The 16,519-nt window shown below is 38.9% G+C and overlaps 1 protein-coding gene across 1 annotated transcript; it reads left to right on the forward strand.

Moving 5' to 3' along the window:
- The first annotated feature begins 1,616 nt into the window (after positions 1–1,616).
- On the forward strand, positions 1,617–2,543 carry LOC101328892 (olfactory receptor 8B4-like). Its single transcript, XM_019942029.1, is given in 3 exon segments — positions 1,617–2,266; positions 2,268–2,464; positions 2,467–2,543. Coding segments are annotated over 3 exon segments (921 nt in total). The 5' UTR covers positions 1,617–1,619.
- Positions 2,544–16,519: the final 13,976 nt, after the last annotated feature.

Genomic DNA, 16,519 nt, shown 5'->3' on the forward strand with positions numbered 1-16,519 from the left:
AATATTCATGTAGCAGATCACATGGAGAACAATTTTGTCATCTGGAGGATGACAGGATTAAAACCTTTAGGTACATCTCCTGGTAATACCTTAGCCTGCACACATCCATCGAGTAACTTTGTAAAGGGGCGTGTGTGTGTGTGTGTGTGTGTGTGTGTGTGTGTGTGTGCGCTTCTTTGCATATGTGATGTGATATTTTAATCTCTTCATATATAGTAAAAGCTGGCCTATGGCCCTTAGTAGAGCTGAGAGTAGGTGGTGTTTGGGGCGGGGGGTGTCTCCACTGTTCTGAGCAGCTCATGGTGCTAGAAACATTTTGTCTGAGGTGCTTTCCGTATCACCTACAAGTCTGACCTAACTTTTTTTTTTGTCCTATTCTCAAAACTCCCTTTGAAAATTTAGAAATAGTGGCTGAAATTAGTTTGGGATCATCCTCTCTTAATGTCAAGTGTAAGTGCCAAGCTTTAATGAAGGATAGGAAAACTGAGGGTCCCCCCCCTCCAATTCAACACTAAACAACATTAAGTCCTTGGAGATAAGGAGAAGTCTGAGTAGAACACCTGCGTCCCAAGATGCTAGGTAAACATCATCATCCAGGCTGTAAACAAAGACAGTACAATTTCTTCCCTGTAGGGACACATCTCTGAGAAATTCCCAGGGGGTTGAAACTGTATCTAATCAGATCCCTGAGACCATCAAGTAGCATAAAGTTCTTCATGATATGCCAGCTGGGGTTCTGGTGAAAATGAGCGTTGCTGTTTTTTTTCTCCTAAAGTTGATGTATATACCATCTGGGAAAATCCACAAACAGAAATCTTGGTCTGTTCCTAGAGCACCTTGGAGACTGGGGTCTGTAAAAGCTCTGATTCTCAGCACCAACGGAATCAGAAGAGTTAAAGCTTGAGGCTGTCTTCTTTATGCACTAACACCATTTTCTCCTTTGAGATAATGGAAAAAGAGATTGCATAGGGCCCAGGACTTTGGGGGGCAAGGAGGAGGAAGGTGAATGTCTGACTCCTATTTTCCTGATGGCTTTCTTTTAAACTCACAAATAAGGGGTCTGGGATGTATTGAGCCCTTCCCTACTCTTAACACTGACTCTGGTGTGAAATGCAGTGAAGGGACCGAGAGGAGGAAGGTAGGAGGTGCAAACAGAGGGGACACTCTTGGCTTTCTCCCCATGGCGGGAACCCCGTATCTAGTTGGGAGAGGGAGGCAGGATGAATGGAGACAATGGCGACAGGAGAGCTCCTGTCTCTGAGCCTGAGGCAGTGGGCTCGGGTTGTACTCCTGCTGGCTCTTGGAAGGTCCTTCTGAGAGCCGCTGGGCAGCCGATTCAGGGGCTCCATCCCCTCATCTCCCAGGTGGGGACAGAACTCTTGCTGCCCATGCTAACAGACTCTAGCTTGGATTCACGATCAACCCAGGGGAGCTGAGATATAGTCACAGACACATTGTCAATAGCTTGGGGGGGGGCATAGATGAGAGAAGAAAGGCACAAAGGAGGGCATCCATGCACTGGCTCATCTTCTAGACCTTTCTTCCATCAGCCATGCTTGTGCCTATAACCAGTCTATGTATTTTGCCCCTTGTTTCCACAGACAGCTCCCCAGAAGAGAATGGCTCTGAGAAACAGCTCCTCAGTGACTGAGTCTATCCTTGTGGGATTATCAGAACAATTAGAGCTGCAGCTTCCCCTCTTCCTACTGTTCTTAGGGATCTTTGTGTTTACTGTGGTGGGCAACTTGGGCTTGATCACCTTAACTGGGCTGAATTCTAGCCTTCACACTCCTATGTACTTTTTCCTCTTCAACTTGTCTTTTATAGATCTCTGTTTTTCCTGTGTGTTTACCCCCAAAATGCTGAACGATTTTGTGTCAGAAAACATCATTTCTTACGTGGGATGCATGACTCAACTCTTTTTCTTCTGTTTCTTTGTCAATTCTGAGTGCTGTGCGTTGGTATCGATAGTTTATGATTGCTATGTGGCTATCTGCAATCCTCTGCTGTACATGGTCACCATGTCGCCTCATGTCTGTTCTCTGATGATGTTTGGTTCGTATGTGATAGGGTTTTCTGGGGCCATGGCCCACACCAGAAGCATACTGAGACTGACCTTCCGTGATTCCAACATCGTTGACCATTACCTGTGTGAAGTCCTCCCCCTCTTGCAGCTCTCCTGCGCCAGCATCCACGTCAATGAGCTGGTGTTTTTTATTGTTGTTGGCGTGGTCATCACAATACCCCTTATCAGTATATTCATCTCACGCTTTGATTCTCTCCAGTATCCTCCGTATTCCTTCCACTGAGGGCAGGTCCAAAGCCTTTAGCACATGTGGCTCCCACGTTGCTGTGACTCTGTTCTTTGGGTCAGGGGCATTCACCTATTTGAAAACCTCTTTTCCTGGATCTATGGACCAGAGTAAATTTGCCTCAGTCTTCTACCCCAGTGTGGTTCCCATGCTTACCCTCTGATCTACAGTTTGAGGAATAAGGATGTTAAAGTTGTTCTGAGAAAAACCCTGGAGAGAGTGCTCTTCTGATGGTTCTGTTTGTATCAGTTATGTACCGGTAAGCATCATACTCAAGAATCTTTTTATATACAGGTGTAGGAATTTTAATCTTGTTTCCTTAAGGCGGATGTTCTCTCTACTTAAAAAATCGCACATCCCTTGCTTATACTCTTTTTGAGGTTTACACTGGTTCACTGCATGCAATTTAGCATCTATTAAGTGCCTATTGCTTACTGGACTCTATACTAGGTCCAAGAGATGAGCAAGATGAGGCTCTATGCCTTCCATCCTTTTCTTGGTAGGCTAAACGGGTTTGTCCAAGCAACTTTTCTGGCTGGGAGATGGGGCAGGTGGTGGTATGAAGGTCCAGGAGAGTGAATTTATTTTTTCTTCAGTAGTGGGAGCAGGCTGACCAAAGACGAAAGGTAGATATACCTTGGGCCATAGGTAAGGTAAGTCTCCCAACTCTTAGAGAGGTTGCTTGGCGAGGAAGATTGTAAATCATCCCTTTCATATACATCCATGTACACACAAGAGACCGCCTCACTTAAGAGTTCTCTACATGGCCTGAAATGTAAAGATAAATCAAACCTAAAATCTTTCTGTTCAAAGTTTCAAAACTCTTAGGCCATGGATTGGTAACCATGGGGTAGGTAGTTTATAACTGAGCCAAATTCTTGGGCCCTGGGCTCTAAGGCTGAAAGCAAAAGAATAAGGGAGAAATTCCGTGGATTTACAAGCTTATGTTAACTGCTACCTCTATCCTGCCTGAGATACTGTGCATATTATAGGCATTTAGGACAATTCTTTTATTATTTACAATAGATTTAGATATTACTGTCTCTGAGACTGTGTGTATGTACGTGTGTGTGTATTATAGTTAACTATTAGAGAATCAGGAAGAAAGAGGAGTCACATTACACTTTCCACTTGCAGGAAGACTTGGAAGCAATCCTGATTTTGAGTGCCAAAGACTGCTCTGTACTACTCTGTTGAAGATTCTGCTATTCTATAATGGATAGCTCAGATTTTGAGGAGTACACCCTCATAAACTTCCCTGTGTGTTGGCAGGAAAGTGAACTTAGGGCCAAACCAACCCACATGGAAAGATGGGAGAATGGAGACTCATGGTGGGGTCAGAAGAATGGGACCCTCTCTGTGTAAAGACTAGAACTTGGGGTGTCCATGAGATCATCTGGAAAGAGCATTTGGTACTTTTGGATACCGAAGAGTCATATAAAGTACTTGGTTTATATATTTTGCTTTGCTTATATTTTTCCAACTCACCCATAAAATTGGACAGCTGCATAGTGTATACCGGTATGAGAAACGAGGAAACAAGAGATGTAAGACCTTTCTCACATTTCTCTCTCTGCTGACACTTGTTAGAAGTGGCAGCATCGTACTGAGAAGAAAGGTAGTTCAAGTGTTCCAGGTCATGGCCAGAAGCAAGGCATCCTGAGATACAGCCGAGAACGGCACAGAGAAGCACCTGCAGCAAGGAACTGACTAAGGAGGAGGAGATGTGAGATAAAACTTATTTTCTCCAAATATGCTAAAGGGAGGGCGTTTTTGAAGGTAGAAAAATCCAATACTTGGATTATATCTGGATTATGATAAAAATGATACTTAACCTTTATTGAGCACTCTATGTCTGGGCACTGTTTAAGGTGCCTGACATATATTAACTCACTTCCTGCAATTGTGTTAATGCCATGCTGAACCACTGCTAGTCAGTCCTCTGGACTTAGCTGAACTCTACCCTCCAGAGGACTATCTAGGTCTAGGCATGTGGAGACCTGGGGATATTAGTAAGAGTCAAGAATAAGGAACAATAAGGATAAATATAATTTGATATGCATAAAGGAAAAAATTACCATTAGTATAAATGAGTGGAAATAAGGGACAAAGCAAAACCATAAGGATGTGAGTGGAAAGGAATAATTATGAAATAAGTTCATTAAAGCCTAAGAATAACTTTATTTACATTCATCCCATATTGGCATTGGGGTAACTAGAGGTGAAAGCATAAGTATGACTTAATGAGACACCGGCTTGGAACCCTTTGTCACTGAAGATCTGAAACGACAAAAACTCAGAGGCTCTTTTCCTGGTTCTTGTAATAGCCAGTAAGAGCCATTTATTTCTCCCACATAAAAGACAACATTTCATAAATTATGAAGACCTTCACCTCTGTCACAAACTAAGGACGGGTCATCTTGCATACTCTTCTAGGTTGGTGTTGAGGAACTGCTGGTTCATAAATGGTCAACAAATAGGAACAGGTTTGGGGGCTTCTGCTTTACAGTAAGTGAAAAACATGATTTGACGCTCTGTGTCAGATGTCCTAAAGTGGGTCCCTCTGCGACAACAGCAACATTCTGTCACCTCATGACATCGTGACATTTTGACTTTCAGCAAGTGAAATTTTCTCTCTAGGAAGCATTATTAAAGTCGGGATTCCTCTGGGTTCAGTCTTTGGTCTACTTCTCCTTTTGGCTCTTCCTGGGACGCCTTTCCAGCTCCTGCGGCTCCAACAACCACATGTTTGACTCCTAAATCCATAACTCTAGTTTGGATCTATGTTTATAACCTACAATTAGTTATAACTAGAAATATGAAAGTATCGTCAGATACCAAACAGAATTATGTAATAATTTGATGGTGACGTAGTTTTGGAGAATAGAAAAGAATAAACTACTCTTGATAAACTACAATAAACTACACATTCTCCTACATTCTAAATAGGTAGGAGAACACAGAGGTAAGTGACAGACACCAAGTCCGCGAAGAACTTTCCAGTGGAGCTTGGGAGTGAAAGGCACTGCTCTAGGCTGTGGGGCAGTGATGCCTGTTCAGTGCTAAGCCTTAGCCCACGTGTTAGATCGACAAACATCGCCCTCTCTCCCCTCACACTTCCATAAAAGAAATCCGTCATTTACTAAATGCTGCAGCTGCTGATAACATAAGTGTGACTGCAGTGGCTTAAACACATGAAGGTCCATTTTTCTCTAACATAAAAGGCATCTAGAAGTAGGGAGTCCAGGGCTGATATGGCAGAGTCACCAAGAACTCAGTGTCTCTCTCTTTCTTCTCTTCTTAGCAGGGACTTCATTCTCGTGGATGCATCATGGCTTCCATATGGCTGCTAGACCTCATATGGTTTTGTCCACAGTCCAACCAGCAAGAAGACAAAGGGGCAAAGGGTGCTTTGCTTATTCAATGAGTGACTTTCACTGACATCTCACTAGCCACCCCTACTTACAAGGGAGACTGGGAAACTTGGCATTCAACTTCAGAAGACTGCCATCCAGGAGAAACGTTAGGATTTTGTTATTAATTAAGAAAGAGTAAATGGCTATTGGGTAGGCAATCAGCAACGTGTACCAAAGGATGGAATTGGTTCCACTTGCCAGGAGAGAGCAGTTCAGAAGTGAGCACCTTCCATCCCTATTATGGCTTCCTTACTTAGTTATACTTGGTTTCAAGTGTAAGGGAGAGAGAGAGAGACAGAGTTATTAATATTGCTAAATCTCTCACATTACAGTTATCTTTGTCTTTTTAGTATAAAGGGACTTCTAGTAATTGAAGCTCTTATTTTCTTATGCTTTGAGATGCTCCCTCTTGATTTGTAGGTGTTTATTAGAAATGGTAGGAGAGAAAAATAAACTTTCCTCTATCCATCTTAGGTTCATTGACTAGGGCCCTAAAATTAGAATGATGAAAGAGAGATTAACAAGAGAAAAACAAACAGAAGTGTATTAACATGCGTGGTGTACATACACACAGGAGTATTCAGGGATGAGTAACTCCAAGGGGTGGTTAGAACTTGGGCTTAAATAGCATCTTAACAAAGAATAAATTTGTAGAGAAATTACAAGATAGAGGAAAAGGGTTTTGAGCTTCTGGGGTAGTAAACTGTGGGAAATATATGGGGAAAACTAATGGAGGATAAGGTCTAATTAGTAATGTTTTTTAATGTAGGTTCTGCTGGTGAGGTCTCTGGGTTTAGAAGGGTCTAGAGTTGTGATTAACTTCTGTCCCTAACTTCTGTCCCTTCTGGTAGAGAAGAGAGAGGAACACCTCTACACATTTATGTGCTGCTTTTAGGTAAACAGGGAGAGATTTTCTTATATCTACTTTTTCTAAATAGTCTTCAGTTCAAAATCCTTATACCAGCATGGTATATTTTGGGTAGCATATACTCTGCTGCCATTAGGAACCATACCAAGAACAAAGTTACTGAGGGCACACAAAAATGCAATTCAAGGGCTCCCCTGGTGGCACAGTGGTTAAGAATCCGCCTGCCAATGCAGGGGACACGGGTTTGGGCCCTGGTCGGGGAAGATCCCACATGCCGCGGAGCAACTGAGCCTGTGCACCACAACTACTGAGCCTGCGCTCTAGAGCCCGCGAAGCACAACTACTGAAGCCTCTGTACCTAGAGCCCGTGCTCTGCAACAAGAGAAGCCACCGCAATGAGAAGCCCGCGTACCACGACGAAGAGTAGCCCCTGCTCGCCACAACTAGAGAAAGCCTGCACGCAGCAATGAAGACCCAACACAGCCAAAAAAAAAAAAAAAAATTAAATAAATAAATTTATTTTAAAAATGCAACTTAAATAGGGCCACGGACAGCGGGGCTCATTGACAGCTAACAGAGAAATATGACAAGAAAAATTAGGCTAGGAAATCCATAATTTCACAGAACAGCAAGAAAACTTGCTTATCTTTTAAGATTCACCCAACCATTTATGGGTTCAACTGATATTCACTAAATTCTCACTAAGTCACAGGTGAAGAGTTCAAGATTTTCACTTAATGGGATCACTAGGACTTCAAACTGTCTTTTTTTCCATTAATATGTACAACCACATGCCCTAATTAATAAATAAGCTGAGGAGGGTTTGATTGATACTACTTTCTGAAAACTGAGAATCCGAATTAGGACATTTGCCTACTTAGAACAATTTGACATCTCCTTGGAAGAGGGACAAGAGTATTTACAAGCTGACAATTAACAAAAGAATAAGTATATTTAATAGTGTAAAATAGACACTAAGGAAGAATTATTTTTGGCTAAAACTTGATGGTGGAGAAAAGGGAGCAGAGAGGATAAGAAGAGGAAATGTATTAGTTGTATTATTAAATTATAGTGATAATAGACACAGTAAGGGTATTTTATAAAGTTATTATAAAAGCATGCACCATTACAAAAGTACAAACCAAAATTTCACACACATAAGGAGGAAGAAAGGCAAATCACGTAGTTAGTGATGTAAAATAATGTAAATATAAAATGAGAAGTATTAACATAAAATACTATGATAGAACTAAAGCAAACATATATAAATAAATGTAAAAGTCCTCACCTCTTTATTAGTTGAAAAAGGATTAGAGTGGACCATAAAGCGAAAGACAAATCCATGTTACATAAAAAAACCTATCTAAAACCAAGTGATTCAGAAAGATTGATAATAAAATAGTGGCCAAAGACATACTAAGTAAATGCAAACAAATGAACAAACGAACAAGTATCAATAATATGGGTATCAACTAGAATGGAAGTCAGGCCAAAACTGTTAAGCAAGAAAACTATAATGTTACAGGGTAAATTTTACAATGTATATGTGAGCGTTGTGACTCTCTATGCCCTAAATAGTAAAACAGCAGGACCTATAAGAAGACAAAGACACACTAACGGAAGGAAACTTTAAGTTACCTTTCTCAGTTCATGATAAAACAAGGTTACTGAAAAAACAGAAAAAGACATAGAAAATCCTGTCTAAATATAAGAATCAGAAAAATATAATTTATATATATCATTTACATGATATACTGTATATAAATCATCTGTACGTGTGTGTGTGTGTGTGTGTGTGTGTGTGTGTCTAGCTCTGTTTCCTAGAAACTAGAAACACATCTTCTTATTAAGAGGTCAAGACAGTCACATAAATTGAATAGCTATTAGGTCATAAAAGCAAACCTCAATAAATGTTATATATTAGAAATAGCACAATGTCATCTGATCACTGTGTAACAAAACTAAAACTTAATTACATAAGTAATTAAGGAAAAAAAAGTCCTCTATTATCTAAATAATAAAAACTAACTTTAAAGGTACTTACATGTGAGAGAAAACTGCAAAATTACAAAACATCTAGAAAATGGATATAAAAATGCAACATTTCACAACTCATGGGATTTGTGTACTGCTAAAGCAGAAATATAACATATAACCTTAAATACTGTATCAATAAAGAGAACAATGAAAATAAATTAAGCACTTAATAAATCAGGAAAAAACATAATAAAACCAAGAAAATGAAAACAGAGGGTAGGAATTAATAAAGTTAAAATAAAAAATACTGAATTAGAAAACAGAAAATAGTAGAATTAATAAATAAATAGATCAACTACTATCTATTCTAAACTCAGAAAAAAAAGGAAGGGGAACAAATACTAAATTTAAGAAATATGGGAGAATTAGAAATGGAGGAAATAAAAAACTTCAAACTACTTTGTTTTGCTCTATTCAAATGAATTAAAAAGCCTGGATGAAACAGTCCATTTTCTAGGAAAATGTGATTCAGTAAAACTAATGCTGTAACATGTAGAAAACCTAAAGAGTCCAATTCCATAAAATAAAGTTGTCAAGAGTTATATACCAGTCCCAAATGGTTTCACAGAAGAATTCTACCAAAGAACAAATAATTCCAATACTATTTAAACTGATCTAAAGCCTAAAAAAAGAAGAAAAACTCCAAAATTATTTTTATGAGATAAGTAGAACACTGATGCCAAAATCCATAAGATTGCATACAAAAAAGGACCAACCTCATTTATGAAATCAATACAAAAATCCTAAATAAAATATTAGCAGATATTTCAGCAGCAGAAAAAAACAGTAACTCATCATATCTAAGTAGGGTTTATTACAAGGCTGCATGGATGGTTCAATATTAGGAAATCTACTAATATAATTTATCTATTAATAGGGCTAAAGAGAAAAATCATATGATCATCTCCATAGATGCTGAGAAGATATCAATTCATCATACAATTGTGATTAAATTCACTATATAAAATAGGTCTTGATAGAGCCAGTCTGAAGTTTGGATCGATCTCTCTCTCTCTCTCGCTCTCTCTCTCTCTCTCCTCTCTCTCTCTCTCAGCTAGAACTAAAAACCCTATTGGACTTATTCCATTTACTTTTATTTCTAGCTATATATAATGCTCATCAAACTGCCTGCCCTCTTCGGACTAAATTCACAGAGACATTTCATTTGTCATATTTCTTTCCTGGCCCTGAGTAACTCATGCTATATTAGGTAAAATGTAACATTTCACTGTCTTATTCATTTGTATTTATAGCTCCTTTTATTTTCTAGCTGTTTCCAAGTTCTGGACAAATATTCTGGGTTTCACAATTTTAAGAGCAAAAACCACAGTATATTGTCCTTAGCTAAGGGCCAAAGGGCTATCTGCAGCATGAAGTTTCTCCGTTTTCTTAACTGTGCAAAACAGCTCCCTAGTGCAAATGAAGATCTTTTATTCCTCTTTGAAAAAGGAAAGAAATGTGGCGGAGAAATTTCCTAGCAGTGGACTGTACCTTTCCATGCAACTCCCACTTGCCTTTAGCTTCTTAGAAGGTAGAAATAATGTGTATTCTCCTGGCTATCATCTTTTATAGAGTAAACTGAATTCCAGAGTTAAGAATCTGCTGAAGGTCACGAGAATGTGGTAGATCCTATTTTTAAACTCCGCTTTATTGGACTCCAACTCCTACGCTTTTTTGCACAAATACACATCGCTTTCTAGAAAGGAATGTAAAGAAACAGGAATATGAAATAGAGAAATATGAGAGGAACAGAGAGCATGACAATCTGGAGAAATGGCTGCAAATCAGCATGAAAGAGAGGATGGACACAGTGTTGGTGCCCCAAATCCCTGTGAGTGAGATATAGTTTACTTTGGTTTAAGAGTCCAAAATAGACACTTGCACATATTCTTAAAAAGTTTGTCTCCAGGGCTGGATGAAGAAAGCCAGCTACAAGGGAACACTTAACCTTGCTTTGTTTTCAACAATAACTCTAACGAGACTGGAGAATGGATCAACCTCATTCTGGGAATAGGTCAGAATCTTTAGGGACACTGTGTATAGTTAAAAAAAAAATTATTGTCACATGATTTTGTATATTTGAAAGTAAATTAAGTACAAATAATGTCATAATGCAATTTAGTGATATAAAATACTCTGGTGAGAATACCTAAAAGAATTTATCTTCTTAACACCACTTATTCTAAAGAATGGCAAATAAAATTACTTTTTGGCGGTATATATCAGAGCCTTGGGATTTGTAAAATTTAAATTTTTATCAAATGGTTTTAAGATGGTTAAACACACTGTTTTATAGGAATAAATTTAGATCATAAGTTATATTGGTGAGCATTTAAAACTAGATTTTATGTTCATGACACTGTCTATAAATATACATTATATAATCACTAACTTATAAAATCTTTCTTTCACTCAACTTTTTATTGTATTCCTACTATATTCCAGGTTTGGGGGAGAGAGCAGTAAACAAAACAAAACAAAAAATACTCGGAGCTTAGATTCAACTTATTTGTTAAATTGGAATAATTAGTTTATATTTGTGTATGTTATTTATATTATGATTACCGTGTCTCATCCATTCTTTCTTCACCACATAATGTAGTAAGCATCCAATAAGTTTTGCAAATTGAATATATTCAACCTGCTTAATTTAAATTTTGCTCTAAAACACATCTTTTTTTAAAGTTTATGTGTTTTAACAATGAATTGAAAATTTTATATAATGAGTTATGTAAAATCTCTGGTTATACATTTAGGGGCCTAAAAATATGCAAAATATAAATTTTAAACTAAATTCACTTTTTTTAAAAACAACTTCACTGAGTCACCAGCACAACCTGGTGGCTGCTTAAATAATTACTTGGTTCAGTGTTTAAAAGTTTCTCTTCTGAGTTGTGTCTCCATTCCTATACTGACCTGGCTTTTTCTTTTTTTGTATTTAAAAATCACATTAAGAAGCTTATAACTATCATAATTAAAATTTCACAATTTTTTGTAAAACAAATATAGGTATTTCAAAATCCTATACATACTGGTCCTCTAATAGCAATGTGATTGGATGATTTGTCTCCTCGCCAAGTTAATTAATTTCTAGAGGGCAAGAAGAGCCTCACGAAGTTTTAAATTATAATCCTGCTCCCCACAGGAACTTAATATTCCACAAATTAAAAGCAATTATTGCTTTACTGCTTTGCAACATTTTAAAGGGTTTGTGTGTTTTGCAGGTGATTTATACCCATTTAATAGAGTCTGGGGTCTTGTCAGATTCATGATATCTATAATCTGAGATGGCTCTTCTTCCAAGTGATCATGACTAGAAATAACTGGGAAGAAGCTGAACGATCATTTGCCAGAAATGTCTTAAAAGGTATTTCACCATGGATGGCGGTGGTTGCACTAGATGACCTCTAATTCTAAGATTTAAAAACTACTAATGGGGCTTCCCTGGTGGCGCAGTGGTTGAGGGTCCGCCTGCAGATGCAAGGGACGCGGGTTCGTGCCCCGGTCCGGGAAGATCCCACATGCCACGGAGCGGCTGGGCCCATGAGCCATGGCCGCTGAGCCTGCGCGTCCGGAGCCTGTGCGCCGCAACAGGAGAGGCCACAACAGTGAGAGGCCTGCGTACCGCAAAAAACAACAACAACAAAAAAAAAACTACTAATGATTCATTAAAATAGATCATTTTTGTCTGCTTCCACTTCTGCTTTTGTACTTCCACTAGCTAATGCAGGAATTCAACTCCTGTGAAATTTCCTCAAGAATTTCTGGGAATCTCCAGAAAGATCTTGTTGTGCTCAGGAACCAGTCGTCTCACTGGCAGCACACTACTCCCTTCTGCAACCTTCCCTGTACCCCAAGACTGGAGGATACGCTGCTCTGCAGAGCAGAAGATCAGCTGCTCTTGCCCCTGAGTTTCTGTCAGATGTGCCTGCTGCCCTCTCTTGCCACAGCTCAGAGACCACCCCATGGGAGTACAGCCACATTCTCCAAGGCTGTTACCAGGCCCTGACACAGAATTCCCCTTCCTTGGTCCCTCGTTTCCCACCTCCCACACATATCTGCTGCTTTGGATGGTGGCCACTTTCATTGCTTTTATCCTTTTCCACATATCCCTGTAAGAAGCATTTAAATGAGCATCTATAATGTACTGGGCCCTGCATTTGGCACTGGGGATACAGCACTGAGCTATGCAGATATGGTTCTAGTTCTCATGAAGCATTCATCCCAACAAATAAATATGGAGCCAAATCAGATCATCTCACCATGAGTGAATGAAATCCACAACTTCATCAGACATTATGAATCTCCTCTGGGTTCATCTGAACTCCTGCTAAATAAGTATTGATTTTACTTGCTTTGGTAAATAACACAATCTTTATTGAGTTTTAGATGAAATTGTAGGCTTAATCTAAATAATAAAAATCCAAGTGAATCACAGATTAAAAACATCTGTGATTCACTTGAGTGAGTCATATCACCAATCACTGTGATATGTGATGTGTGATATGTGATATGGAGATGATGGAGTTCCTAAATCTTGAAGCAGCCCTGAAACTGAGTATTTTGAAGCCTTGGTCTTCCTTTCTCCTTTATGTTCAGGATTGTATGACGCTTTCGTTGCTATAAAGCTGGTAGAAATCTTCCCTGGAAAGGAAGAGTATGGATGCTTTGGGGAATGGAGAGAATTGAAGAGAAATTTCTGGAAGGATAGTCCAGGTGAAGAATAACTAAAAAGTTATTTGGATGCAGAAGTAGCGGAAGGGGTAGGGAAGAAAGGTGGATTTTGGCCGTGTTGGGCATGGGCAACCTCGTACACACAAGGAGAATGAGTCATAAAAGCATGTCGGGATCGGGCATATATTATCAACTCTTTGATTCTGAATACTGAGCCTAAGTTGTTTGAATGTAACTTTATTTTCATCAACCTGTACTGATGTGAGATGAAAAACACACACTTCTGGTGGGCCCATTTGGAATCTTTGGAATCCCTTGGTGTGTTGGGTGGCTTTATTAGTGGGGAAATTTATTCAGGTAGGAGCAACATGCACATAGGATGCCCCATAACAATATGTGCTAAGGACACACTAAAGTTTAAGAAAGCTGTTCTAGTACATACAACGTTGATTACATTGATATTGTTCATCTCAAGTTAAATTCAAGATAACAATAAAATTAATCTAAATGGGCGATATCCTAAGATTTTAGTTTCAAGGAGAATAAAATTTACAAATTCCCTTAAATGCCTTAATTTCTCTGTTTCTGAGATAAAAGCCTATATCTTTTATCTTTTGTAAAAAATTAAACCTTTTAAATAGTAGATTAACATGCAGTTATAAAAATAATGCAGGGATCCCATGTATCCTCTATTCAATTTCCCCCAATGGTAACATCCTAAGACTATAGTATAATAGCACAATCAGGATATTGACACTGATACAGTGCGTTGATCTTATTCAGATTCTCCCCGTTTTACTTTTATTCATTCATGTATGCGTGTGTGTGTGTGTGTGTGTGTGGCTACGTTGTGTCTTCCTTGCTGTGCGCAGGCTTTCTCCAGTTGCAGCGAGTGGGGGCTACTCTTCATTGCGGTGCGTGGGCTTCTCATTGCGGTGGCTTCTCTTGTTGCGGAGCACAGAATCTAGGGCATGCAGGCTTCAGTAGTTGTGGCTTGCTGGCTCTAGAGCGCAGGCTCAGTATTTGTGGTGCGTGGGCTTAGTTGCTCCGCAGCATGTGGGATCTTCTCAGACCAGGGATTGAACCCATGTCCCCTGCATTGACAGGTGAATTCTTAACCTCTGCACCATCAGGGAAGTCCCTGTGTGTGTGTTTAATTCTGTACAATTTTTATCACATACGTAGGCTTGTGTATTCGATACCACAGCCAATATGCAGAACAGTTTTATCACCACAAAAATCCCTTGTGGGCTTTCCCTGGTGGCGCAGTGGTTGAGAGTCCACCTGCCGATGCAGGGGACACGGGTTCGTGCCACGGTCCGGGAAGATCCCACATGCCGCGGAGCGGCTGGGCCCGTGAGCCATGGCCGCTGAGCCTGTGCGTCCGGAGCCTGTGCTCCGCAACGGGAGAGGCCACAACAGTGAGAGGCCCGCGTACCACAAAAAAAAAAAAAAAAGATCCCTTGTGATGTTCTTAACTTATGATGTTCATTTTCCTCCTTAAACTTCATTCCCAGCCTTAAACTCTAATCCTTAAGCCACTAATCTGCTCTCTACCAGCATTACTCTTTCATTTAATTAATACTATAAAAATGGAATGATATAATATGTAACATTTTTGGGATTGACTCTTTTCACTCAGCATAATTCCCTTGAAATTCATCTAGGTTGTTGCCTGTATCAATAGTTCATCCACGTTTTTGTGTGAAGAAAGTTTTCCTTGCTTTGGGATATATGCCCAAGGTTCTAACTGCGAGGTAATCACGTGTTCAGTTTTAGAAGAAACAAACTGTTTTCCAGAGTGATTATAATACTTTATATTCTCACCAGGAATTTACGACTGACCCAGTTTTTCTATATCATTGTCAGCATTTGGTGCTGTCACTTTTATTTTAGCCATTCTGATAAATATGTAATGTTGTTTCATTGTGGTTTTAATTATGTTTTCCTGATAATGTTGAACATCTTTTCATGTGCTCATTTGCCACCTGCATGTCCTCTTTAGTGAAATGTCTACTCATGTCTTTTTCTCATTTTCTACTTGTTTCTTTTTTTTTACTTTTAGGTTTTTGAGAGTTCTTTACATAATCTTGATATGTCTGTGAGATATATGCTTGCAAATATTTTCTCCCTATCTCTGTGTCTTTTTATCCTTTTAACAGGGTATTTGACAGAGCCAAACATTTAATTTTGGTGAGTCTAAATTTACAAATTTTTCCTTTTATAGACTGTGCTTTTGATGTCAAGTCTTAAAAATCTAGGCCTAGCCCTAGATCATAAAGGTTTTCCCCAAATCTGTGTTCTTTTAGCCAACTAAACAAGTTTAACATTATTGGGTTTCTGTCTTAAACTCCAACTCTGTCCATCCTACATAGAAGAGAAAGTTTTAGAAACAGGTGCTGGAAGATCAAAATCTTCCAGGCAGGTTTTCTCAGTGATCTTAGCTAAGAGTTTACTTTTCCTCTTCTACTGTTATTAGGAGACTCTGTGAGTCAGAGTAAATCCCATCATGAACATTTTCATTAGCAAACACCCATTATCATTAGCTTTCATAATGAAATAAATTATTTGGTGCGTTTCATTTGTTAATTACAATTGTAATTCTGATGATACTTGGGAAAGATGGGGTGATACCAAAAAAACTTCTCTCCTTTAAAAAGGAACAATATTAATCACAAATGAAAAGGGGCCATTTTTCTCTGAGCGAAACCAAATTACTCCCTTCATGGGTTGATTTTTCTTAATCACGTTTTGATCTATTTTCTGTTTGATATTCAATCATAAAAATTAGGAGAATAGGATATTTCATAACTACAATTCCTTACCATAGTGTGAGTTCATGAATGTAGGGAACTCTGTTTTGTTCTCTATTATATCCCACACGTAGCACCTACTATGATAGGTGTTCAAAAATTTTTTGTAGAATGATTGAATTAATGAATCAATGAGTATTACCCCTAATTATTTCCTCAGGCAATTTAGGAGAGTCATCACTGAAAGAAAGATCAGAGCAGTGAATTCATTTAGTGTTCTACTTCTAAATAACAGAGGTATGTAGAAAACAGCAAGAATTTCTCAGACTGGTTACCTTGGAGAGGGAGGCATCTTTCTATGCTTCCCCAGTAATACACAGTCACAAGTTCTGAAGTCTGTGTTCCGTTGGTTCATCTATATTCCCTTCTGAGCTGAAAGTAACCAAAATGGGCAATATG

The sequence above is a fragment of the Tursiops truncatus genome, chromosome 8 (assembly GCF_011762595.2).
Source record: "Tursiops truncatus isolate mTurTru1 chromosome 8, mTurTru1.mat.Y, whole genome shotgun sequence".
NCBI classification, from domain to species: domain Eukaryota; kingdom Metazoa; phylum Chordata; class Mammalia; order Artiodactyla; family Delphinidae; genus Tursiops; species Tursiops truncatus.